The sequence below is a fragment of the Neofelis nebulosa genome, chromosome 1 (assembly GCF_028018385.1).
Source record: "Neofelis nebulosa isolate mNeoNeb1 chromosome 1, mNeoNeb1.pri, whole genome shotgun sequence".
Lineage (NCBI taxonomy): Eukaryota > Metazoa > Chordata > Mammalia > Carnivora > Felidae > Neofelis > Neofelis nebulosa.
In genome coordinates this window covers 163467579-163494201 of record NC_080782.1, presented here as the reverse complement: position 1 = coordinate 163494201, position 26623 = coordinate 163467579, and the positions used below count along the sequence as shown (strand labels likewise).

The 26623-nt window shown below is 49.4% G+C and overlaps 1 protein-coding gene across 3 annotated transcripts in view; it reads right to left on the bottom strand.

The window, feature by feature from the left end:
- CARS2 (cysteinyl-tRNA synthetase 2, mitochondrial) overlaps nucleotides 1–26623 on the bottom strand; it is a 44757-nt gene that overhangs the window by 5044 nt on the left and 13090 nt on the right. For all 3 annotated transcript variants that reach the window (XM_058742673.1, XM_058742681.1, XM_058742687.1), the window contains 5 exons: nucleotides 24189–24272; nucleotides 21888–22017; nucleotides 9096–9229; nucleotides 6727–6794; nucleotides 161–227 (listed from right to left, as the gene is read on the bottom strand). In XM_058742673.1, coding sequence (XP_058598656.1) covers nucleotides 161–227; nucleotides 6727–6794; nucleotides 9096–9229; nucleotides 21888–22017; nucleotides 24189–24272 — 483 coding nt within the window. The remainder of the gene's footprint in view (nucleotides 1–160; nucleotides 228–6726; nucleotides 6795–9095; nucleotides 9230–21887; nucleotides 22018–24188; nucleotides 24273–26623) is intronic.

The following is a 26623-nucleotide window of genomic DNA, read 5'->3' as shown; positions in this document are numbered from 1 at the left end:
AGACACAAGCTTCTAGAATCTTCTGGCCGAGCGCTGGGCTTGCACTCAGAACCCAAACCCACAGGCACGAGGGCAGCCACACTGACAAGGCTGTGCTTCCTCCCCAGCCTGAGTGTGGGTCCTTCGAACCACTGGGTTCGGCCCCTAGCCGCGGCCTCACCTGACCTGTAGCTGCTTCGCATGCAGAAGAGCCGGAAGACGTCGGGGGAGAACGTCTTCAGGAAGTCCTGGCAGAGAAATCAGGGAGAACCCGGAAATTATAACGTGCACTATGACCGTGTGAGCCAACCCCACTTACCAAGACGTTGGAGTTTTTATGGACAGCTTGGTTTTGTTTCCACCCTATTTGCACATTCCCCACGTTTCCCTTCAGACTGCGTCTGCGGGGAAGGCCCCCTGCTCTGCGCTGATGCAGGGAGTCCACACCGATGTTGACCTTGGGAACCCCTTGCCATGACATGGTCCCAAGAGGATGGGCACAGCTCCAGGCCCCATGATGGCAGGGGTCCCAGGAGTGGAAGCCGCCTGGGACAACAAAACAGGCCAGGACCAGGGTCAGACTGAGGGCAGAGACCAACTCACCCTCCCACAGGCTGTTCCCTGACGCACTGCAGTGAGGCAGGCACCCAGCTCGTGTTCTCAGAGGATACCCTGCCCCTGGTTAAACTGAGGAAAACTAACAACCTGTCATTTAAATTCTTTTTAATTTTTTTTTAATGTTCATTTACTTTTGAGAGAATGCAGGAGCAGGGGAGGGGCAGAGAGAGAGGGAGACAACAGAATCCGAAGCAGGTTCCAGGCTCCCAGCTGTCAGCACAGAACCCAACGCGAGGCTCGAACTCATGAACCGTGAGATCATGACCTGAGCCAAAGTCAGATGCTTAACTCACCAAACCACCCAGATGCCCCAAGAACCTGTTGTAGAAGTTGTTAAAACAACCCCAAACCCTGTCTGTGGTGGCTGGTGAGAGGCACTCGGCGACCTCACAGGGCAGGGATGCAAAGACAGGCCACTGGGCACCGCTTGGCCTGCCTGGGACACTCAGACCCAGCCCACAGGGGCCCACACCAATGACCAGCAGTGGACCTGAGGACAGGCCGGCTCCAACGGGACCCTCTGACAACGTGGGGTTTGAGTCAAATGTCCCTGCGTCGTGGACTCTGTGTGAGCAAAAGGAGACTCTCTCAGCCCTTCTCCCGCTCCACGTCTAGCGGTGGCTTCCGGCCTCCCCTTGGCCATAGGGACCCACATGTCACAGCTGGGGGGGACGCGGTGGCCGGGATCCTGCATGAGGACCGGTGGGCAGCTCCCTGGAGGCAGTGGCAGAGCCTGTCCCCTGGGTTAACATGACCGCTGGCCTCCTGGGGCCCACATAGCAATAACAGTACGCCCGGGGCTGACATGGCCTTGTGGTGGCGGGGGGGTGGGGGGTGGATGTAGCCCCTTACATGCTGAGTACTTGCTACACTGCCAATGGCAGAACCTACTGGAAGGCTCCCACGACTTCGTCACAAACTGCTAAGCTGCACTGCGTCACAACAGCGTCTGCCCCACCACGGTGACAAAGACACGAGGCGCGGAGAGCTGACAAGCGGCCCACACGGCACCAGATCCCTGCTCTGCTGCGGGCTCCAAGCTGCACCCCACTTAGGTCTTACTTCTGGGTCCCTTCCCCACTGCGGTCTGTGAGGCTGTGTGAGCAGGGCGGCTGAGGCACAGGCCCCTGGTGTCACAGCTCCCGTGTGCGGCCCCGGTGGACCCAAGTGCCCATCTGGGTCTGCACCTGCAGAGCGGGGGCCGGGGGGGCAGACTTCCCGCGCGGGGTCCCCTCAGCTTGGGGCCATTTCTTGAGAATTCCTTCCCAAAGGCATAGGCTCCACGGCTCTACAGCCGGGTGTGAGCTGCTTCCTTGCGAGCTGGCGTCAGGGGACCCGTGCCGCCCCGCCCCCCTTCACTTCAGTCCCTTGTTGTTGCTACTGCTGCTTGTGTTCTCCTCCCAAGATGTTGCCAGATGTCGGGTGTGTGCAGTGGGAGTCGTGGGGAGTGGTCTGCAGCAGAGCAAAGCGGTGCATCTCCTGGGTCCCAATACGGCCGCACCCAGAATGCACCTGTTCTGCACACGTCTGTGTTTTCTGTGAACTGGGTACCTTTCCTTCCCTGCTGACTTTATGCTTGTATTTGTGCATTTAGTAAAAACATTTAAAGACTCTGTGGTAATACAGCCATTTTATGTCTGATGAAGCTCTCTGACGTCTCTAAACAAAGACAGCCTCCCTTCCATTTTCGTATATTTCTGGGTAGCTATGTTCTCTATTTCACTCCAAAAAGGGTTTTAAGATGTTAGGATGGTAGGATTTTATTTTTATTTTACTTTACTATTTATTTAGTATTAGAGAGAGAGAGAGAGAGAGAGAACATGAGCAGGGGAGGGAGCAGAGGAAGAGTCTTAAGCGGGCTCCACGCTGAGCGGGGCTCAATCCTCCAGCCCTGGGATCATGACCTGAGCCACAATCAGACACTCCACCAACTGAGCCACCCAGGTGCCCCTACGATTTTATTTTAAAGGGGTTTTCCTCCCATTCAGAATTTTTACCCCCTTAGGGGGGTGGCGCCTGTAGAGTATAGTACTTTGAGTAGAAATCTGTAGTCTTTCTACAGCAATCAGTCTCTGGGGACTAATTCCTGGTAATAACAGAAGGAAAAGGCAACCGCATCCAATTACCAAGCAAGGGAAACCATCAACAAAACGGAAAGGCAGCCCACGGAATGGGAGAAAACATTTGCAAACTGTGTATCTGATAAAGAGGTGAGTATCCAAAATCTATGAAGAGCAAAAGACAACCTGATTCAAAAATGGGCAAAAGACATGAACAGACACTTCTCCAGAGAAGACATCCAGATGGCCGACACCTGAAAAGATGCTCATCACTCATCATCAGGGAAATGCAAATCAAAACCACTATGAGACACCACCTCACACCTGTCAGAGTGGCTAAAATCAACAACACAAGAAACGATAGGTGTTGGTGAGGACGTGGAGAAGAAATAGGAACCCTCGTGCACCGTTGGTGGGAACACAGACTTGTGCAGCCACTGAAGACACTGAGAACCACCAAATAATACAATTTAAAGGGTGAATCCTGGGGTGGCTCAGTCAGTTGAGTGTCTGACTTTTGGTTTCAGCTCAGGGCATGATCTCATGGTTTGTGAGTTCAAGCCCCATGTTGCGCTCCGTGCTGACAGTACAGAGTCTGCTTGGGATGTTCTCTCTACCTCTCTGTCCTTCTTCCCCTGTGTGTGCTTTCTCTAAAATAAATAAAATGAAAAAAAAATGTGAATCCTCTGATATGTGAATTATATCTCAATAAAGCTGTTCTTAAAAACAAGAATTGCAAGGAAACTTTAACTTCACTCAGTAGTTTTACCATTAATAAGACTATTGGTATTAACATTTTAAATATGTCAATTTTAAGAGAAAGCATGAAGTTGATGTGCTGTTGTAAGGAAGGAAACAAGATTTTTCATAAAGAGGGAAAAGAGCTAAAACCAGAAAGTCCTATAGTACGGGACTGGATAGTTCACAATGAACTCCAGGGACCAACTACATGCACATGGGTTCATCTCCACCAGCTCTGTCCCCTGAAGAGGCCTGGAAACAATGTCACTCTTGCGGTAGACACACCGAGCATCCAGATCTTGGCTCGAGATTCCATCTTCCCGCAAAGGCAGCGAGCTCCTTGGGGGGAGTGGCAGCACTGGGGCAGGATGCAATGGGAAACGGGGCCAAAAGCCAGGATGCGCGGGGCATTTCCCCCGGAAGAAGGAGCCTCTTCCCCGTCCCTCCCCCCTGCCCAGGCCAGAGCTGGAATAATTTCAGCACAAAAAGAATGAAGGCTGAATTGATAATACACAGAGTGAAAATAAAAGCTTAACTCCTAGTGGTACCAAAAAAAGAACAGACAAGCCCCCGTCTCTGAAAAGGACTGCCAGCCAGGGAGTGTGACGGGGGCAACAGCACAAGATAGCGTGCTTTGCAGGGACCAGAGACACGCACGATGGGGTGAAGCCACCAGAGCATGAGAAAACCACAGACTGGAGGTGGTCTGGGAAGAGGACGCCCCATGCAGATCACCTCGCCGGTTCTCCATCTTCACGAAAGACAAATAAGAACCTCTCTGTCAGCGGGGCGCCTTGGGGGCTCAGTCAGTGAAGCGTCCGACTTCGGCTCAGGTCATGATCTCACGGTCTGTGAGTTTGAGCCCCATGTCAGGCTCTGTGCTGACAGCTCGGAGCCTGGAGCCTGCTTCTGATTCTGTGTCGCCCTCTCTCTCTGCCCCTCCCCTGTTCTCTTTCTCTCAAAATAAATAAACTTTAAAAAAGAAAGAAAAAGGGCACCTGGGTGGCTCAGTCGGTTAAGCGTCCGACTTCAGCTCAGGTCATGATCTCACAGTCTGTGAGTTTGAGCCCCGCATTAGGCTCTGTGCTGACAGCTCGGAGCCCGGAGCCTGCTTCGGATTCTGTGTCTCCCTCTCTCTCTGCCCCTCCCCTGCTCATGCTCTGTCTCTCTCGGTCTCAAAAATAAACAAAAACATTTTTTTTTTAATTTAAAAAATACTAAAAAAATACAGAAAAAAGAGTCTCCACTGGTGGCCATCCTTACCCGAGCAGTCAAGCCCAGCGTCACCAGCAGGACAGCCTGACGCTGTGGCCCCAGAGGGATGCTGCGTGAAGCCCACAGCACCACGGAGGAAGTTTCCCACCAGAAAGATTGAACCTGAACCGAATCAGGCCTGAGGCCTCGCTTCCAGTTATGAGGAAAGACAGGAAACCACAGATATGCAAAGGACATATGATACAGGACACCACAGACATGCAAAACGTGGGCCATTCACCAAAACTGGCCTCATCCCTTCAAAAAGGTTAACACCACAGGGAGAGGCTGTTGTCGATCAGAAGCCAAAACAACCCACCCAACCAAACAACAGGAGGATATAATTGCGTGTGAGGAGGGAGGAGCCCCGGTCACCCGCTATGGTGACATGTGAACGCGGTGCCCAGTGAAACAGCCACAACGGGATGAGCGCTGTCTGCGCTGGCGCGAGGTCCACGGAACACCCCCATCGTGGGAACAGAAAGTGGATGCGGAATGCCGGGGCCGGGCCAGGCGGGGAGATGCTCAATGGGGAGAGTGTCGGTTGTGCACGAGGAGGAAGCGGCAGAGCCGTCCAGCCCGACAGTGAGGGCAGTCAGCACGACCGCGCTGTACCCGCAGAACGGTTACAACGGGAACTCCGTTCCGTGCCTTCCCACCACGGAGCATTTCCCCTGAGAAGCCTGGAAAGACACGGCCCGCAAACGCAGCACGCGAAGCTTCACCGGGTCTTGGTTTTAAAAACACCAGGCTCTGAGGGACACTGGACACGTGGAAAAGTCAGAACGCAGACTGGGGAACTGGTATTGAGAAGCCACTGCTGACGTGTCACTCTTGTCCTCAGGAGTGCGGGCGGGATGGGGAAGGGTCGTGACGCCTGCGGTGTTGAACAGTTCAACGACAGTGGTGATGAGACACACATACACCATGCATACGTGCACACACGTGCACACATGCCCACCACTCCCTTAGGTGCAGGAAAAGTGGTAACTCTTGAACCTGTGTGGTGAGCGTGTAAGTGTGTAACTTTTCTGCAGGAAAACGTGTCTAAGAATGAACACTTCTGCTAAAGAGGAGTCGATAAAGACGCTTTTATGAGGAGGACCCCCGCTCTGGCTTCCAGCCCGCCCCGTCCACGGGGGCTGCGTTCTGAGGCCCCGTGGACGCCTGGACACGTGATAGCACCGAGCCCCGTGTTTACTGGTCTTCCCTATACTAACATGCCTGTGACGACGTTTCATTGTAATTGAGGCACAGCACGAGATCAACTACAGGACGGCTGTGGCAACATACTGTGATGTAAGTGCCCGTGGCCTCTGTCTCTGTCGACATACCTTCTGGTCCTGTTCTCGCCCCTCTTGTGAGAAAATAAGCGTCCCCTGGGATGACAGGAGGGCAGTGGCGCAGCGTGAGGCTGTCACTGCCTCTGGACACCGGTGAGTCAGACCGCAGATACGGGGCCGGCTGTATGTAACGCAACTCTGGTGGGGACAGCTCTCCGGGCCAGGTACTCAGGGGACAAAGGTCTGGTAACTGTCCTTGTCACTTCAGTATTTGCCATTACAACCGTGTTTGGCTTCACAGCCCCAAACACGAAGACCGAAGTGTTTGGAGCGCTCCCGTTGGCTCACTTGCTTTCCACTCGTGTGGACGCCCCCTCCCGCCCCTCATCCCCACGGCGCAGTGATGCTTTTCTCAACAGGTGGCTTTCAAAACCACAGGCAGTGAAGCCCCAAAGCCACAGGCCAGCAGGCTGGTGGTGGGAAGGAAAAGGGGTAGGTGTGACTCGGGGTTGAGTGCGGGAAGGGGCTCAGGCAAGAAGGTGGCGTGAGTCCCAGCACGCAGGAGGAGCTAGGCAGCATCCATGGGGAGGCCGCCCGGAGAGGGCAGGGGGACGCGGAGGGCACCGCCCCAAGAGGGCACCGGGTGGCAGAGTAGGGCTGCCTCCACCCCCAGACCGCACGTTAAGCTGGGAGGTAGGAGAAGCCTGTCGGGGCCACGGGACAAGGACCTGGAGCACGGGGGTCAAAGACCTGGGGTCGCCCTTCCAGACAGGCCAGCGGTGCAGGGTTACCTTAACAGTGATGTAGTTTTTCAGCGATTTGGACATTTTTTCTTCTTTGCCTTTCACGTGCAAATGCCCTGAAACAAAAAACGGTGATTTGTGCCGAGTCTGGTGGGAGGAGGAGGAGGAGAGGGCTGGTTCTGTCGGAGTGCCAGGCACCACTTCCCGCAACGCTGCGCTGCATCCCCAGCAGGCACACGCCCGCATCTGTGTGGATAGTGTGCCCCCCCAGACCCTCACCCGTGCCCCACCCCCCCCCTCCCCAGACACTCGCCCACGCTCGGCCCCCCAGGAAAAGGGAACCCACAGCCACGCCTGCTCGAGGTCGACAGGTCTGCCCCGCCCTGTCCCGCAGACCCCTCACCCCAGGAAAGGACAGAGCCCGGGGCTCTGCAGACCCCGCGCCTGGCAATATGTGCCGGTTTTCAGAGGTTCCAAAGCGCGGGTCTCTGCGAATGATCCGATTGTGTGCTGCGGTCTGCTGGCACGGGCCTCTCAAGGGCCTGGGAGATTGTGTGAGTGTGAGTGTGTGAGTGTGTGAGTGTGTGTGTGTGTGTGTGATGGGAGACAAGAGCCCACGTCAGGAGCTTCTCAGTCCCTGCTTTCACACGGTTTCCTTCCGGGGCGGGGGGGAGTGGGGCGCGGGAGGTGGGGGGCCTCACCTCTCCCGCAGAAGATGCTTCTGCCTTCTCTGACAGGAGCCCGAGCACAAGGGAGCCCCAAGGCCAGTTTTTCTGAGAACTGGTTAAAAAGTGTAGCTTCCAAACAACTATGACCTCAAACACATAACATCATAGAACACATATATACCAAACACAATTAAAACTCTCTTAGGGGCACCTGGCTGACTCAGCTGGAAGGGCATGTGACTTGCTCTCAGAGTGGCAAATTCGGGCCCCTTGTCAGATGTAGAGATTATAACTAAACTTAAACACTTTTTTATTAGTTTTTTTAACTAAATTTTTTTTTTCTTTTCAAGTTTATTTTGAGAGAGAGGGAGCATGCGTGGCGGGGGAGGGGGGCAGAGAAGGAGAGAATCCCAAACAGGATCCGCACTCAGTGCAGAGCCCGACTCGGGGCTCGATCCCACGAAGCATGGGATCATGAGCTGAGCCAAAATCAAGAGTCGGGGCGTTCAACCGACGGGGCCACCCAGGCCCCCCCCCCCATTTTTTTTAATTGACAATATTTAGAAAATGAAATACATCCGACTACTCATCTTCCATTCACTTACTTCAGAAGAGGGGTGTTAACCCTCCTGTGCATCAGGAGACACCAGTGTCTCTCCAGGACAGGGTGACGGCAGAGTGGCAGAGAGCCCGCTGTCTTAATAGTTTGTCACAGTCGTCACAATGCAGCAACGAAAACCCTTTTCTGTTCCCAAACCAGGGGTGAACAGGACCTGCTTTTCTGTGGCCCCCAAACGCCTCGTTAGTGACTCCTGGAGAGAAGCAGGAGGGGCGCTGGCCTGCTGTCCCCTCTGGTCCCCGGGCCCACATTCGCTGATGGGCGCAGGAGAAAACTAAGTGACCAGGAGCACGACCATGACGTGTGAACGGGGTGTCAGGCCCCCACACAGCTGACCCGGGGTGGGACACAGCCCTTCATTCCGCGGAGGCTCCCTGCCCGACAGGCTCTGCACACATTTACTCGACGTGGGCCTTCCTCTCCAGTCCCCAGGCCAAAGGGAGGCTCTATTTCCCGAGGTTCCTGAAGCCAAGGGTGGGCCCCTGACTGTGGGCTACACTGGGCTCCGGGGGTCACTTCTGAGGCGCCCACCGGGCTGGCCCTGCAGCATCATGGGGCTCCTGTCCCCTCCAGGGAGTTGCCAGCGTGCACACCGCCGGCAGAAATGCAGTTTGGCCCCTGCCGGGTTCTGTTCCGGAGCGGGTACCAGACAGCTCACTGGCCCCGCTTCTGCATTTCCTCCGCACGCTCCTCTAAGGAGGTGCAGAAATGGGCTTGGGGTGGCAGAGACCCACGAGGGCTGTTCCAGGGCACAGCGGCAGACGTGGCGGCGACTGTGGGGGCAGTCGTTGTCCACCGGAAAACGTGGCAGTGGACACGCTTTGGGCCAAGCAGCCTCAGGGCTTACAGTCACGGACGCCTGCGTGAGTGAGGCCTGGCCTTGCGCGCCAGCCAGCAGAGTGCCTCTGCCAGCGCTGCCCAGGCGATGGAGAACATTCTGCACGCACTAGTCAGCCCTCCCACCCTCGTAACTCCAGTCCCATCCAAGGAAGTTCACATCCGGCGGACTTGAACTCCAACACCTTGAGAGAGGACAGGTTCTTCCCCTGCGAACCGAGCTATGTCTTTCCAATTGTGACAGAAGCGACAGCACCGAAATAGAGCACAGTCAACCTGAAGTCACGACTTACCAGAATGCAGAAAATAATTTCCCCACTGCCTGCACTGATGGAAGGCCTCACACTGGGCGATTTCGTTCTCGTGATGCGGGAAAGCTAAGTCTATCCCGCCCGAGTGGATGTCCAGCTGGCTTCCAAACACCAAGCTGCAGGACAGCACAGAGTGGGGGGTCAGTTCAAACAGCACGCGTCTCCAGACCCCGTCTGGCGGCCAGCCCTCCTGGCCTTTGTGCAAGGATCAAATGGATCTCAATCTAAAATCAGTATGTGTGATCATTTAGCTGATGCAAAAGGGAGAAACTGAAATTCTGTTTTTACTTCATAAATCCCTGATTCATAGTTTTACATCCTAGTAAAGAGGCTTAATTCTCCTTGTTCTGGATACAATATACTGTTTTTGTTTATTATTTTTTTTAATGTTTATTTATTTATGAGACAGAGACACAGAGCCTGAGCGGGGGAGGGGCAGAGAGAGAGGGAGACACAGAATCCGAACAGGCTTCAGGCTCCGAGCTGTCAGCACAGAGCCTGACGTGGGGCTCGAACCCACTAACTGTGAGATGACCTGAGCCGAAGTTGGATGGTCAACCGACTGAGTCACCCAGATGCCCCAAAGAAGAATGTCTTTCAAATGGAAAATACCTACAATATTCACCTACAATATACAGTTTTTAAAAACAACAAAATTATGTTTTCTTCTTCAACAGGTAGAGTTGAGTGGTTTTCCAACTTTAACAAAAGAGAACTATAAAATCAAGAGAATTCTTGTCATGGCTTTTGAAAATGTACCTATTTAGTGATCACTTATAAATAACAAGGTAACTGAATTCAAAGCAATGCATTTCAGCTGCCGGCACATCTGCTTCGTCTGATTCTGTGGTGTTCCCGGAAAACCTCACGTCCCACAAAACTGCACCCTAAAACCTACAGGGCTGCTGGGGGCCACGGAGCTGGCTCTGTCCCCAGAGCACCTGCGAAGCAACAGGCACCAGCACCTACAGGCCAGGCTGAGCAGGACGCTTCGGACGACACGGAGACGCGCGGTCAGCATGGGGGGAACGCAGGCCTGTGGGCAGATGCAGCCACCTGTCCCCTCCCCGTCCCAGAGCTCAGAGGGGCTGCGGGTGCAGACACTGTGGTTAAAAAAGACATTTCCAAAGGGGCCATAGCCTCGCTGAGCTCCCTCTGCTGAAAGCCGACTCTTCTCCCACCAGGCCGGCTCTGGAAAGACCATGTCCACGCTGGCCACAGAGACGCCAGGCATGGCAAAAACCTGCCAGCCCATTCTTGTACATCCTTGGTGACGGGCTTAGAGAATCTCGGAGTCTTGGTTCAAACACCGCGCAGGGTGCATGAGGCAGGAGGGGCAGGACTAGGGAGGAGAGCGACAGAGGCTCCTTTCTATTTATAATGAGTGATTCGTTTTTACAAAGATCAGAGACAAAGCTGACAGCATGAGGGTTTCACAAAGCTAAATGGGGGAGGGGGTGCCGGGCTGGCTCTGCGGCCCTTGGTCTCAGGGTTGTGAGTTCAAGCCCCACGTTGGGGTGGAGGTTACTTAAAAAAAAAAAAATAAAGCTACACTGTGGATCCTTGCTGTTGCTTACATTAGTTTCTATCCTTGTCCATATGTTAGACCTGTTTCAATATAAGAGAACCCCGAGGAGTTATCTTAGTTCATTAGATTTCAACAAAAATATTTAATGGGAACATTAATTTGAAATTTAGTTCATTTTTTCTACTACTTTAGAGAAATTATTCGAATCTACAAATAAGTATCTTTTTACAACCTAATATGCAGCCCACGTTGGTCTTAAATCAAAGGCATTTATATATACACCTAAGTGTATACAGCAGGACTGACAGTACGGTAGTTTGTTAACGAAAAGTTGGGCCTGGAGCTCCCGGATACGTTTCCAGAAGAGTCATCTGGACGTCATCACAGGTGAGGACAGGAGGGGAGGCGCGGTGGAAAAGCATCCCTCTAGGCCATCAGTGGAATGAACGCAACTTGGATTGGCGGGTCCTGGAGGACGTGGCCCTCCCACCCGGTGGAACGGAAAGAGCGTCCCCGGACAAGGAAGCCAGTCTGGGGTCAGTGGCTGGGGCAGAGTGCTGTCTTGGGGCATTACTCGCCCGACGCGTGCGCTCAGACTTGGCCAGCAAACAGCACCACACGGTGACCAACTCAAGGGGGCTGGGTTTGCCGGTCTTCAAGTTTGGGCGTAGCCGGCACTTTGACCTGTTTACCTTAATTGTATTTTATGTTTCTAATCTTTTTTTAATATTCTTTTTTAAATTCTTTTTTTTAATGTTTATTTTTGAGACAGAGACAGAGTGTGAGCAGGGGAGGGGCAGAGAGAGAGGGAGACACAGAATCCCAAGCAGGCTCCAGGCTCTGAGCTGTCAGCACAGAGCCCAACGCGGGGCTCGAACTCACGAACCGCGACATCATGACTTGAGCCTAAGTTGGACACTTAACCGACTGAGCCACCCAGGTGCCCCTATGTTTCTAATCTTTAAAACTGCTTATTATAATAAACATCTGCGATGAAGGCAAACACATCAAATGTTTGAAAATCATGGGCTCCTAACGATACTAAAAAGCCCCTCACCTCCAGAAACAGGAAATAAATAGTGTTACTCACTGCAGGCTACTCACTGCAGGTATTTATAAGAACAAAACACTGGGAACTGAACGCTCATCCATAGGGTCCCAGCTAGCTGAATGGTGCACCCACACAGCACAGCGCCATGGAGCTGAGGCACAATGACGGGCTTCGAGAACCACCGCAGGCGGTTCCCGGACACAGTGCAGAGGGAGAAAAAGATATTGCTGGCAACCCAGGAGATTCCCGCAGGCTCGGTTCCAGACCACCGCAGTAAGGCAAGTATCACAAGCCAGTCAGATGAACTTTTTGGTTTCCCAGCGTATATAAATGTTCACACTACACTGTCGGCTATTAAGTGTGCAACAGCATTCTGTCTACAAAACGCTGTACACACCCTAATGAAAAGATACTTTATTGCTTGAAAATGCAAACCACCACGTGAACTTTCAGTGGCTGGTAATCTTTCTGCCGGTGGAGAGTCTTGTCTGATGGTGGTGGCCACTAACTCATCAGGGCTGTGACTGATGAAGGCTGGGGTGGCCGTGGTGGTTTCTTAAAATAAGACAACACGAAAGTTTGCCACATCGATGGACTCTCCCATCCATGAATGATTTCTGTTTTAGGCAAAGCTATTTGATAGCATTTTACCCACAGAACTTCTTTCAAAATTCTCCCAGACCCTACCGCAGCTTTTTCAACTGAGTTTATGACACAGTCTCGTAGCTTTCATAAATGACTGTTGTCATTTCACCAATCTCCATGGCGTCTCCACCAGGAATCTCAAGAAAGCACTTTCTTTGCTCATCCTTTAGAAGCAACTCCTCAACCGTTCAAGTTTTACCCTGAGATGCAGCCATTCAGTCGTGTCTTCAGCCCCCACTTCTGAGTCTAGTTGTCTTGCTGTTTCCACCACAGCTCAGTGACTGCCTCCCCGGAAGTCTCGAGCCCCTCAAGCTCTTCCATGATGTTGGATCGGCGTCTTCCAAACATCTACTCATGTTGATATGTGACCTCTTTCCATGAATCACAAATGTTCCCGGTGGCATCTAGAATGGGGAATTCTTTCCAGAAGGTTTTCAGTTTACTTTTCCCAGATCCACCAGAGGAATCACTTTCTGCTGCAGCTATAGCCTTACAAAATGTGCTTTTTAAATATTAAGACTTGAAAGTTGAAATTACTCCTTGATCCACGGGCTGTAGAATGAATGGGTGCTGGGTTAACGGGCAGGAACACAGCACTAAACTTGTGCAGCTCCATCAGAGCTCTTGGGTGACCAGGTGTGTTGTCAACAAGCAGTTTCAAAAGTAACCTTTTTCGGGGTGCCTGGGTGGTTCAGTCGGTTGAGCGGCCGACTTTGGCTCAGGTCATGATCTCGCGGTCCGTGAGTTCGAGCCCCGTGTCGGGCTCTGTGCTGACAGCTCAGAGCCTGGAGCCTGTTTCAAACTCTGTGTCTCCCTCTCTCTGACCCTCCCCCGTTCATGCTCTGTCTCTCTCTCTGTCAAAAATAAACGTTAAAAAAAAAAAAACAAAAAACATTTCAAAGTAATCTTTTTCTCTGAGCAGCAGGTCTCAAGAGCGGGCTCACAACATTCAGGAAACCATGTTATAAACGGATGGGCTGTCATCCGGACTTTGTTGTTCACTTGCAGAACACAGAATAGATTCAGCGTTAATTCTTAAGGGCCCTAGGATTTGTGGAATGGTAAATGAGTACTGGCTTCAACTTAAAGTCGCCAGCCGCCTGCATTAGCCCCTAAAAGGGCGTCAGTCTGTCCTTTGAAGCAGGGCATTGACTACTTCTTTCCAGCCGAGATGGCATCTTCTTCTGACAGAAAGGTGCTGTCTACACTGAGAATCTGTGGTTTAACGTAGCTCCTTCATTCACTGTCTTAGCTAGATCTTCTGGACAGCTCACTGCAGCTTCTGGGTCGGCGCTCGCTTCTCCACCTTGCGCTTTTACAGAAACAGCTTCTTAAAGCTCAGGAACCAACCTCTGCCAGCTTCAGACTTTCCTTCTGCAGCTTCCTCAACTCCCTCAGCCTTCACAGAATTAAAGAGAGTCAGGGCCTCGCTCCAGAGTAGGCTTGGTTTAAGGGAATGTTGTGGCTGGTGTGATCTTCTATCCAGATGACTAAAACTTTCTCCATATCAGTAGAAAAGCTGTTTCACTTTCTTCTCATTCATGTGGTTACCGCAATACCACTTTTCATCTCCTTCAAGAACTTTTCCTCTACATTCACAAGGCAGCTAATTGTTCAGCACGAGAGGTCCAGCTTTTGGCTTGTCTTGAGTCTTCACAAGCCTTCCTCACTGCGCTTAAGCATTTCTAGCTTTTGATTTCAAGTAAGAGACATGGGGCGCTTGGGTGGCTCAGTTGGTAAGTGTCCGACTTCAGCTCAGGTCACGATCTCGTCGTTCGTGGGTTCGAGCCCCGCATTGGGCTCTGTGCTGACAGCTCAGAGCCTGGAGCCTGCTTTGGATTCTGGGTCTCCCTCTCTCTCTCCCCCTCCCCCACCCATGCTCTGTCTCTCGAACATAGATAAAACATTAAAAAAATTTTTAAGTGGCAAACGTGTGACTCTCCCTTTCACTTAAACACTTAGAGGCTACTGTAGGCTTATCAGTGGCCTAATTTCAACACTGTTGTGTCTCAGGGAATAGGGAGGCCCGAGAAGAGGGAGACAGATGGGGCAACAGCCAGTTGGCAGAGCAGTCGGAACACACACGTGTCAATTAAGTTCGCCATCTTACCTGGCGGGGGTCACGTGTCCCCAATCACAACAGTAGCACCAAATATCACTGATCACAGATCACTATACCAACTATAACGATAATAAAAAAGCTTGAACTATGGCAAGAATCACCAAAATGTGACACAGAGAGACAGAGTGAGCAAATGCTACCCGTGCCAACTGACCTGCTCTACACAGGGTTGCCACAGACCTTCAGTCTGTAAACAGCAGCATCTACAAAGCACAGTAAAATGAGGCACGCCTGTACAAGAGAGCACATGTGGTGTGCTGCCTACCGTGTGCCCCCCCCCCACACACACACAGAAAAGGGGCGTCTCGCTACCGACAGAACCATGGGAAGTCAGAGGACCCATCTACATAGATCTAAGGTGGAGGAGGCCCCAGCAAAACCAGAAGAAAGTTGTTTCACAGAAGCCAAGGAAAGGGCAGGTGTATTGACCACCAGTCACTGACCAGCTGGCGGTGGGGGTCACTGCTGACCTCAGGAGACCTCAGGAGTCAGTGGGGATGCCTGGAGACAACAGCAGGTCAAATGCAGATGGTAAGATGAGAAGCAGACGGGGCACCTGAGTGGCTCAGTCAGTTAAGCGTCCTGACTTTTGACCCTGCCTCAGGTTACGCTCTCGTGATTTGTGAGTTCAAGCCCTGCACTGGGCTCCACGCTGTCGGAGCCTATTTGGGATTCTCACCCTCCCTCTCTCTGCCCCACCCCTGCTCATTCTCTCTCTCTCTCTAAAAAAAAAAAAAAAAAAAAAAAAAAGCAGAATCTGGAGATTCTGCAGATTCCTGCAAATCTGGAACTGAGATCACAAAAGCATCTGTTTGTGGAGATCCCCAAGACAGAAACATCCAGTACTTGGCGCTGCCCAGGAAGAGCTGGGAGAGTGGGCAGACTGAAGACTGAGGAGCCAGGAAAGGGGAAGCTGGGGTGGTGCCTGAGGGGTCCGATCCAGAGCCATCTCTGGGGAGCGGGTTGGTAACCAAGAGCAAGTAAAAGGAAGGTGGTCTAGAGAGAGGCTGGGAAGACGGTGAAATAGGAGGATCCTAAGCTCACGTTTTCCCACAGATACAACTAGAAAACACTCATATCAGCAGAAATAACCCAGAAAATGACCCAAAGACTCCCAGAACAAACTCCACAGCTAAAGGTAGAGGAGAGGCCACATCAAAGAGGGGTGGGCAGGGCAAAGATGCAGTCAGGAGCTAAAATGGCCCCGGCTGACCACAGTCGGGAGGGAGCCAGGAGCAGGCAGGAGGGCAAGAAACAGACTCTCATGCCGAGAAGCCCCCACGGGGGAGATGAATCCCCACAGCATTTGGCTTTGAAAGTGAGAGAGGCCGAATTTCATGAGTTCTTACAACCAGCAGGAATTAAAAACCTAGAATTAAAAAAAAATCAGCAGCTAGGCTCTGGGAGAGCCAGGAGGGCGTTAGGAAGCTGAGTGTCTGCCCTTAAAGAGGGATCACAACAAACAGCCTGCACATGTCCTAACTCCAAAGCAGCAGTTTGAAAAAAGCCTGGGGCATACAGGAAGGACAGCTATTTACTCATCTCAGACGTATCTGGAGAGGCAGGGATCATAGGGAGATCCCTCCAGAAACAAAGGCCATGGAAGACACCATTTCCCTCCCTTGCCCCTCAGCATAAACACACAGCCACCTGTGAGAACCAGCACTGCACTGACATGACGTAAATTGCTTATACTGTCCCGCTACCCCATGCTTGACTTAGCCCCAGTGCTGCAGTCCCCTTCCCCAGAAGACTGACCCGAAGCTCACCAACACCGAATGTCCCAACCCACATATTTTGTGGGGCCTCGATCCCAGTGGGGTGGCTGGTCACCTCCCAGGGAGGACACACAAACCTTATTAAAACTGCACCCCCCTTCCCGTGCACACTTCACAGAGTAGCCCCAGCCACCCCGTTTCCACAGCAGCTTGGCATCCCCTGTGGAAAAGGACCAGTGCCCCTTGTTAGAAGTCAGGCATACCGACTTTTAAAAGTTAAAAGTGCATACCGCCCACTACTTTCAAGAGCAAGAGACATAGCTGACTTTCCCAACACCTAGAAACAGAGTTAGATATAATGAGACAGAGGGGTATGTCCGAAATGAAAGAGCAGGATAAAACCGCAGCAAGATACCCGAGTGAAACAGAGGTAAGTACTGTATCTGAAAGAGAATTTAAAGTAGTGATCATAAAGATACTCACTGGATTTGAGAAAAGAGTGGAGGATGTCAGTGAGGCCCTTAACAGAAAGATTAAACAACCAAACAAAAACAGTGATGAAGAACACAATAAATGAAACTAAAAATACACTGGGTGGAATAAACAGCAGGCTAGAGGAAGCAGAGGAGCTAATTAATGACCCGGAAGACAGAGCAACAGAAAGTAATCAAACTGAGCTGGTGAGAGAGAAAAAAAAAAATTCAAAATGAGGATAAACTTTGGGAACTCAGCAACCCTGTCAAGTGTAATAACAAGCACGTTACAGGGATTCCAGAATAAGAGAAAAGGGGACAGAAAATTTATCTGAAGAAATAATAGCTGAAAATTTCCCTCCTCTGGGGAAGGAGCCAGATATCTGGATTCAGGAGGCACAGAAATCCCCCAAGGAAAGTAACCCAAGGGGGTCCACACCAAGATACAGAATAATCAAAATGGCAAAATATAGTGATAAAAAAAAAAAATTAAAACAGCAAGAGAAGACAGTTACATACAGTGGAAACCCCATAAGGCTATCAGCGAATTTTTTAGAACAGCAGAAACTCTGCAGGCCAGAGAGGCATAATATATTCAAAGTACTGAAAGAAAAAAACCTGCATCCAAGAATACTCTATCTGGCAAGGCTATCACTCATAAAAGGAGAGATGAAGAGTTTCTTGGACAAAAACTAAAGGAATTCATAACCACTAAACCAAACCTGTAAGAAATGTTAAAGGGGACTCTCTGAGTAGAAAGGGAAGACCAAACTAAGAGTATGAAAATGAAAAAACACAAAAGCAGTAAAAATAAGTATATCTATAAAAAATCAGTCAAAGGACTTACAAAATAAAAGGACGTAAAGTATGACACCATATACCTAAAACATGGTTAAGAATAAAAAATTGGTTAAAGCTTAAGTGATCATCAACCTAATACAGACTGCTATATACAGGAGACAATATAAACAAACCTAGAGGTAACCACAAATCAAAAACCAATAATAGATTGCAAAAAAATAAAGAGAAAGAAATTCAAATATATCACTAAAGAGCGCCAGCAAACCATGAAAGAGGAGACAGGAGCAGAGAAAAACTATGAAAACAACCACAAAACAAGTAACAAAACAACAATAAATCAAGAATTACTTTGAATGTAAACTAAATGCTACAATCAAAAGACATAAGGTGATAGTGGATAAAAAGATAAGACCCATCTATATATGATGCCTACAAGAAACTCATTTCAGGGGCGCCTGGGTGGCGCAGTCGGTTAAGCGTCCAACTTCAGCCAGGTCACGATCTCGCGGTCTGTGAGTTTGAGCCCCGTGTCAGGCTCTGGGCTGATGGCTCGGAGCCTGGAGCCTGTTTCCAATTCTGTGTGTCTCCCTCTCTCTCTGCCCCTTCCCCGTTCATGCTCTGTCTCTCTCTGTCCCAAAAATAAATAAAAAACGTTGAAAAAAAAAAATTAAAAAAAAAAAAAAAGAAACTCATTTCAAATCTTTTTTTATTTTTTATTTATTTTTTTTATTTCAGAGAAAGAGAGAGCATCCCCGTGTTGAGCATGGAGCCTGATGTGAGGCTCAATCCCATGACCCTGGGGTCATAACTGAGCCAAAATCAAGTTGGACGCTCAACCGAGTGAACCACCCAGGCACCCCAAGACTCATTTCAGACAAAAGTGAGAGAATGGAGAAACATTTATAATACAAACAGATGTCAAAAGACAGCCAGGTAGGAATACTTATGCTAGACAAAAAAGACTTTAAAACAAAGACTGGAACAACAGATAAAGAAGAACACTATAAAATAATGAAGGAGACGATCCAACAAGAAGATATAATCACTGTAAATATTTATGAACCTAACATGGGACCACCCAAATACATACAACAGTTAGTAACAAACATAAAGGAGCTAATTGATAGTAACACAATAATAGGGGACTTTAACACCCCTCTCATCTCAATGGACCAGATGGATTTAACAGATATATTCACAACATTCCATCTTAAAACAGAATACACATTCTTTTCAAGTGCACATAGAACATTCTCCAGAAGAGAATTAGGCCACATTAGGCCACAAAATGAATCTCTACAAATTGAATAAGATCAAAGTCATACCATGTATCTTTTCTGACCACAACACTATGAAACTAGAAATCAACCACAAGAAAAAAATCTGGGAAAACTACAAATACAGGGAGATTGAATAACATGCTATTAAATAATGAGTGGATCAATCAAGAAATCAATGACATTACATGGAAACAAATGAAAATGAAAACACAATGGTCTACATGTTTTGGAATGCAGCAAAAGTGGCTCTAAGAGGGAAGTCTATAGCAACACAAGCCTACCTCAAGAAGCAAGAAAAAATCTCAATGAACAATCTAACCTTACACATAAAGGAGCTAGAAAAAGAACAAGCAAAACCTCAAACCACCAGAAAGAAGGAAACAATAAAGATTAGAGCAGAAATAAATGATATACAAACTAAAAAACAAACAAAACCAACCAAACAAAAAAACACACAAGAGAACACATCAATGAAACCAGGGGCTGGTTCTTTGAAAAGATCTCTGGCCAGAAAAATTGACAGACCTCTGGCCAGACTCATCAAAAAAACAAAACTGGCTGGCTCAGTCGGTAGAGCACGCAACTCTTGATTTGGGGGGTTGTGAGTTTAAGCCCCACACTGGGCATAGAACTTACTTAAAAAGAGAGACATTCCATGCTCATGGATTGGAAGAACAAATGTTAAAATGTCCATACTACCTAAAGTAATCTATACATTTATTATAATCTCTATCAAAATACCAACAGCATTTTTCACAGAGCTAGAACAAACAATTCTAGAATTTGTATGGAACCACAAAAGACCCCAAACAACCAAAGCAATCTTGAAAAAGAAAAAACTGGAGATATCACAATTGTAGACTTCAAGTGTTAGTAATGAAAACAGCACAGTACTGGTGAAAACAGACATCACAGATCAATGGAACAGAATGGAAAACCCAGAAATAAACCCACAACTCTATGGTCAATTTTCAACACAGAAGACAGGAATATGCAAGAAAAAGAGAAAAAGACAGTCTCTTCAACAAATGGTGTTGGGAAAACTAGACAGCTACATACAAAAGAATGAAACAACCACTTTCTTATACCATCCACAAAAATAAACTCAAAATGGATGATGGCTCTAAATGTGGGACCTGAAACCATAATGATCCTTCTAGAGAGCACAGGCAGTGATCTGACATCAGCCATAGGAACATCTTTCTGGATATGTCTCCTGAGACAAGGGAAATAAAGGCAAAAATAAACTATTAGGACTTCATCAAAATTAAAAGCTTCCGTACAGCAAAGGAAACAATCAACAAAACTAAAAGAAAACATACTGAATGGGGGAAGATATCTGCAAATGACATATCAGATAAAGGGCTAGTGTCTAAAATACATAAAGAACTAAACAACTCAGGGATGCCTAGGTTGCTCAGTCTGTTAAGCGTCTGACTCCTGATCTCAGTTCAGGTCTTCATCTCAGGATCATAAGTTCAAGCCCTGTGCTGGGCTCCATGCTGGGTGTGAAGCCTACTTGAAAGAGGGAGGGAGGAAGGGAGGGAGGGAGGGAGGAAGGGAGGGAGGGAGGAAGGAAGGAAAAAGTATGGATACAAATCAACACAAAACAACCCAAAGAGGGGCGCCTGGGTGGCGCAGTCGGTTAAGCGTCCGACTTCAGCCAGGTCACGATCTCGCAGTCCGTGAGTTCGAGCCCCGCGTCAGGCTCTGGGCTGATGGCTCGGAGCCTGGAGCCTGTTTCCGATTCTGTGTTTCCCTCTCTCTCTGCCCCTCCCCCGTTCATGCTCTGTCTCTCTCTGTCCCAAAAATAAATAAAAAAAAAAACGTTGAAAAAAAAAAATTTAAAAAACAAACAAAAACAACCCAAAGAATCCAATGAAAAATGGGCCAAAGTGAACAGACATTTCTCCAAAGAAGACATCCAAATGGCCAACAGACACATGAAAAGATGCTCAACATCATTCTCATCAGGGAAATACAAATCAAAACTACGAGATTACCTCACACCTGTCAGAATGGCTAAAATCATCAATACAACAAACAACCAGTGTTGGCGAGAAGGTGGCGAAAAAGGGACCTTCATGTGCTGTTGGTGGGAATGCAAACTGGCGCAGCCACTGTGGAAAATAGTATGGAGGCTCCTCAAAAAGTTAAAAATAGACCTACCCTTGGATCCAGTCATCAGACTTCTGGGTATTTACCCCCAAAATACAAAAACGCTAATTCAAAAAGATACATGCACTCCTATGTTTATTCAGCATTATTCATAAGAGCTAAACTATGGAAGCGGCCCTAGTGTGCATCAATAGATGAATGGATAAGGAAAGTGTTTTGTACATAGATACATACATATGTACACCCGTACATACATATATACTCATACATACATACACACACACATATATGTACTCATAAATACATACACACACGCACGATAGAATAGTATTCAGCCAATGAATAAATCTTGCCATTTGCAACAATATGGATGGATCTAGACAGCATAATAAAGGCTAGCAAAATATGTCAGAGAAAGACAAAAATACCTATGATCTCGCTCATGTGTGGAATTTAAGAAACAAAATGAACAAAGGAGAAGAGACAAACCCAGAAAGACTCTTAACCCTATAGAGACTTGATGGTCACCAGAGGGGAGGTGGGCGGGGGATGGGGGTTATAGGGGGTGCGGATTAAGAGTACATTCATAGTGATGAACACTGAATAAAGTACGAAATTGTTGAATCACCACGTTGTGCACCTGAAACTAACAGAACACAGCATGTTAACTATACCGGAACTAAGATAAAAAACTTAATGAAAGAGAAAAAAAGAAAAAAATCAAGAGGAAGGTGGTCTAGCTCCCTGTCCCTGAGGGGCCCGCCCCAAACCCACAGAAGAGGAAAGACAAAGGGACACCTGGAAGTGTCCGGTGTGTGACGGGAAATCCAGAACCGACCTGTACAGCTGGCTTTTCCACTAAAAAGAACAGGCGCTGACACTGGACGGGGTTTGGTTTCCCTTCTTACGGCTGGTCCCTTCCTCTGGAGCCCGGAGCCTTCCTCCCAAGCCCCGGAATGGTCCCCACTGTCCACATCCACACCCTGTGCCAGCCAGGTTGGGCACTGTGTGAGCCACCATGGCGACACAAAACCTTACCTTGAGATGGTGGAACATTCGATGTGCCAGCCAGGTCTCCCGTTTCCCCAAGGAGAGGCCCAAAACACCTCCCGGGGTTTAGCTGCCTTCCACAGGGCAAAGTCGCTGGGGTGCCGCTTGTCAGAATCAACTGCCAACAGATCAAGTGACCGATCAGGGGCGAGAATCTACAACAGGCAAACCCACACAGCACCGCCACCAGACGGAGGCAGGAGGCACATCCCAAAGATGTTGTGCCTTCCTATCAGTGACCTCACATCTCTCATTCACGGGTCTCTCTCCCCAGGTGGCCACTGGAAGGACTACCCAACGCTTTTATCTAAAACATGCCGGACTGTGAGGTCTCACTGCGGAGCTAAGGCCAGCTCCCACCAAGCAGAACGAGTCGGGATTTCAAATAACAAACACTGAGGCTTCTTCCCAGGGGGGCACTGGGCTGAGCTCTCTCTGCCTTATTCTTGTTGTGAGAAAGCTGTGTTTGCCAGTAAATGAGTATCAGGGTAACTTTTTGCCCCAAAAGAGAATTATATAGAGAAAAATAACAACAACAAAAACCACACACCAAAAACCAGAATATCCATCACATTGGAGGGGCAAGAAAACCCCAAAGAGGAGGGTCAGGAGACAACATGAGGTTGTATGATGAGCCACTACTGGGCTCTCTGTTCCAAAACTTGAAGTGGCCAAGATTCCCTCTGACAGGTGAATGGATAAACCGTGTTGTATCCAGACAGTGGAATATTACTCAACACTAAAAAGAAATGAGCTATCAAGCCATGAAGAGACGTGGAAGGTAGTTGAGTCCCCTGTCCCCAAGGACAGTTGAGTCCCCTTGCCCACGTCCTGGTGGGGCCTAGTGGCTTAAATGCACATTTTCATTTAAATGTGTATTGAGTGAAAAAAGCAAGTCTGAAAAAGGTCACAGACTGTATGATTTCAACTTTATGGCATTCTAGAGAAGGCCGAACTATGCATCTGATAAAAGATCCTTGGTTGCCAGGGGTCAGGAGGGATAGAAGACGGACAGGTGGAGCACGGGGAGGGGTCTGAGGGCAGGGAGGTGGCCCCGTGTGATACCACAGTGGTGGATACGTGTCATTACACACGTGCCCAACTCCAAAGAATGTACAACACCAGGAGTGAACCCTGATGTTAAACCATGGGCTCTGGGTGATGATGTGTAACACAGGTCCACTATGACAAACGTCCTATTCTGGTGGGTGACACTGATAATGGGGAAGGCTGTGCACGAGTAGGGGCAGGGGAATGTGGGAAATCTCTGTTCCTTCCCCTCGGTTTTGCTGTGAGGCTATAAGTGCCCCCAAAAATAAAGTCCATCAAAACACAAAAGCATTGCTGATGCTAGAACATGTGTCTCAGAAGCTCGTCCTGTGACTCCAGGGGGCACACCGCATATGAACACGTGTGGCCAGTCCAGCGGTCCTCCGTTCTGGCCTTTCAGAAGGGGAGCAGGATACTATTAAGAGTAACAGACACCATTTCTGAGGAGTCAAATAATACTGTCAGTAATTAAATTTAAATGGCATTGTTTATAGAGCAGAGGATAATGCCTAAAGACAGAAATGACTTGGACAATTTGTCTTTTGAGATGTTGCTTGTTTTTATTTGGTTCTTTTAAATAGTATCCTTTTAAAATTATTATTATTATTTTTTTAGTTTATTTATTTTGAGAGAGAGAGCAGGGGAGGGGCTGAGAGAGAGCAGGAGAGAGAGACTCCCAAGAAGGCTCCATGCCATCGGCACAGAGCCCAGCGCGGGGCTCGATCCCATGAACCGTGAGATCATGACCTGAGCCAAAATCAAGAGTCGGATGCTTAAGCAACTGAGCCACCCAGGCGCCCCTAAAATTATTTTAAATTTACTTCTCTATACACATTTCTTCTCCACAAAAATAGCTTCATTCTAACAGTCACTGGAATAGAAGGGACTGCAGGAAGAGATTAAAATCCCCTAGGAACGTACTATATGGTAAAATACCTACGGGGATGTAACGTATGGCCAAGTACACGTGGAACTGAACACACCAGCAAGGTGGAGGAGAGTGGGGAGATGGGACACCGTGAACGTGTGCTCTCTGGGGAAGGGCTGGGGGAGACTCATGACTTGCCGTGTGAACCTCATACTCCACAAATTTCCTCTCTTAGAAAAGAGGGACTTAAATGCACAGCACGGCTGGGATGGACGGTCTGGTGCCATCACCATGGCCGAGCACAGGGGAGGGGGAAGCTGAGCACAGGGGAGGGGGAGGCTGAGCACAGGGGAGGGGGGGTGTCCGCCCACCTGGCTCTGCGGCGGGACTGGGGACTGCACCCACGAGCTTGCCGTACCTGTCTCCTCTTGACCGCAGATCGAAGTAGACGTTGCCTGTTTTACAAAGGTAATTAGAAACTCATCATTTCTCAAGTCTTAAGTATCAGCATCTACACGGCCTTGGGAGCTGACTGGTAATTAGGACTCAAACTCAGAATCTGGCATCTGGCCTTCACGTGGCCCCTTTGTTCTGTCTCTAACTCAGAATTCATGCCACCACCACTATTTCGTAAAAGCACGCATTTGCACACATCACGAACATCCAGAGTGGGTGTGAAAACCCAAGTGTAAGATCTACGTCAAACGAGATGGTTCTTTTTCACGAGAGGGGAAAAAGAGTGTTACCGCAGCCTGCGTTCAGCTCTGGGCTCTGCGGCTACAAAAAACCCGTCTTGACCCAGATATGTCTACGACCATCTCTTCACTTGGAGCCCAAACACCTCCACACTTGAGCACCCTGATGGACGAGGGGGAAGCGGGTGCTGGAGCACTGCCCCCCCCCCTCCCCCCGCCACAGGAAGGAGCCCCGTGCTCAGCGGCCAGGACTGTGACATCAGATCTCTATCCTGACTGGGGGTGGGGGTGGGGCGGGGAAGGACTTGATACAAGGGCCCTGGGTGGCTGGGCGCTGCCCCGGCCTGTCCTCTTCTCCCAGAGCTCATATCAGAGCCCAAGCTACGCCGGGGGTAAGTAGGGACACTGGGAGCTGCTGTCCACCACGTCAGAACGTCAACACGCTCTCAAAAAGGAGACAATTCTCCTCACCTTTGCTCATGTTACCGATTTGCTGAACTGTTTCCTCAAAGAGTTCAAAATTCAAACTACAACCAAGATTTTACGGAACTGTTGAAAAGTTCAAATTAATGGAATTTGAGTTAACATCAATTTACTTTGACTTCATTACATTTACGCTATCATTATTAAAAACTGACAATAAAGCACAGTAATAAAATGATAAAGCGCGTTCGGATGAGCGCCTCTGCCCCTCGTGAGGGTTGCCCTCCAGGTGGTGCGTCTCACTCCACGTCACAGGGCGGCCACAAGGAAACAATTCTTGTATTTTCTGGAGCAAACTCCAGTTCAGTCCCCTAAGCCCCTTAAAAACAAGTTCTTCTTGGAAACAAAATCTAAATAAGGTAAAGGAAAAACAAAACCAAAAACGCATGCTCTTGTGTACGCAGAGGTTACCGAGAGAGGCAGCGCACGGTCCAGGGACCTGGGGGACCCAGGGCCCCTCCATGGGTCTGTGTTCCCAGCAAGAACCCTGCAAGAAGGATGCTTTCGGCCAGTAAGTCCAGTGACCTGCAGAAGCTGTGTCCACCCTCAGGCCTTACAGTTTGTGACTTAACTTGTTATTTACTTGCAACAAACGTCACAATACCCGTTTCTCCCAGCCCCAGGCTGGGCATGCTGGTGGGTCATTCATTAACAGCACAAGGTTCCTGTGGCCCCAGAAATAACAAAAAGTGACAAAACACAAGGGCATGACCAGCAAGTTCAGGCAGCACGTGCCTGGCTACCAACCACACAGCACCGGCACCAGAACAGGGCCGAAGTCCGCTTTCCACCACGAGCGGTGAAGCAGCGTCCTGGGAGGGAGAAAGCTTTGGTTGGGGGGTCCAGGACAGGTGGGACTTGGATCAGGAAGGACCGGGGGGAGGGGGAGGGGGTGCAGCTGAGAGTGAAGGACATCCCAGAGGCAGAAATGCCAGGAGAAAAGTTCCGAGGACAGGAGACCTCGGCCAGAGGGACACACACACACACACACACACACACACACACACACAGCCAGAGGAAGGGGCCCCCCCAAACAGCTGACCAGTGGTAACACAGACAGAAGGCACAGCCCCGGACAGTGGGCGGCCAGCAGGGGACCAGGCTGGGGGAGGCAGGGACAAATGGAGGGCATGAATATGTGGAGGACAGGATGCGGTAGGGACTGTCCAGCACCTCGGTCAGATAACGACCCCGGTTATGCGGGGTGCTCTCTTACTCAGAGGTGCACGTGGGAGGGTCAGGATGTCCACAGCCCGATTTCGCTGGCCCCTCAAACATACACCCGCACACAGAGAAAAATGTCAGAGGGCTAGTCTTTATAACAAAATGTGCAACTTTAAGGGTTGGGCTTTCATCCCCAGGTTTTGTCATGGAAAATTGCAACCACGCTAAAAGAAGGGCTTGAAAGAACACCTGTACGCCTGCCACCTGGCCGCGGTAACTGCTTTATCTAGGTGAGCTCTCCAGATGTTCAGGTCTTCCTGTGACCATGGAAAATACTTTTAAAAAGAACGGATTCAACAGCTTCACCAAGAGGTACAATAACCATAAGAAAATCTCATGTTTCACACAGGAATCACCTCAAGAAAGACAGTAAACCATCCGGCTTACTCCAGGAAGTCGTTCAC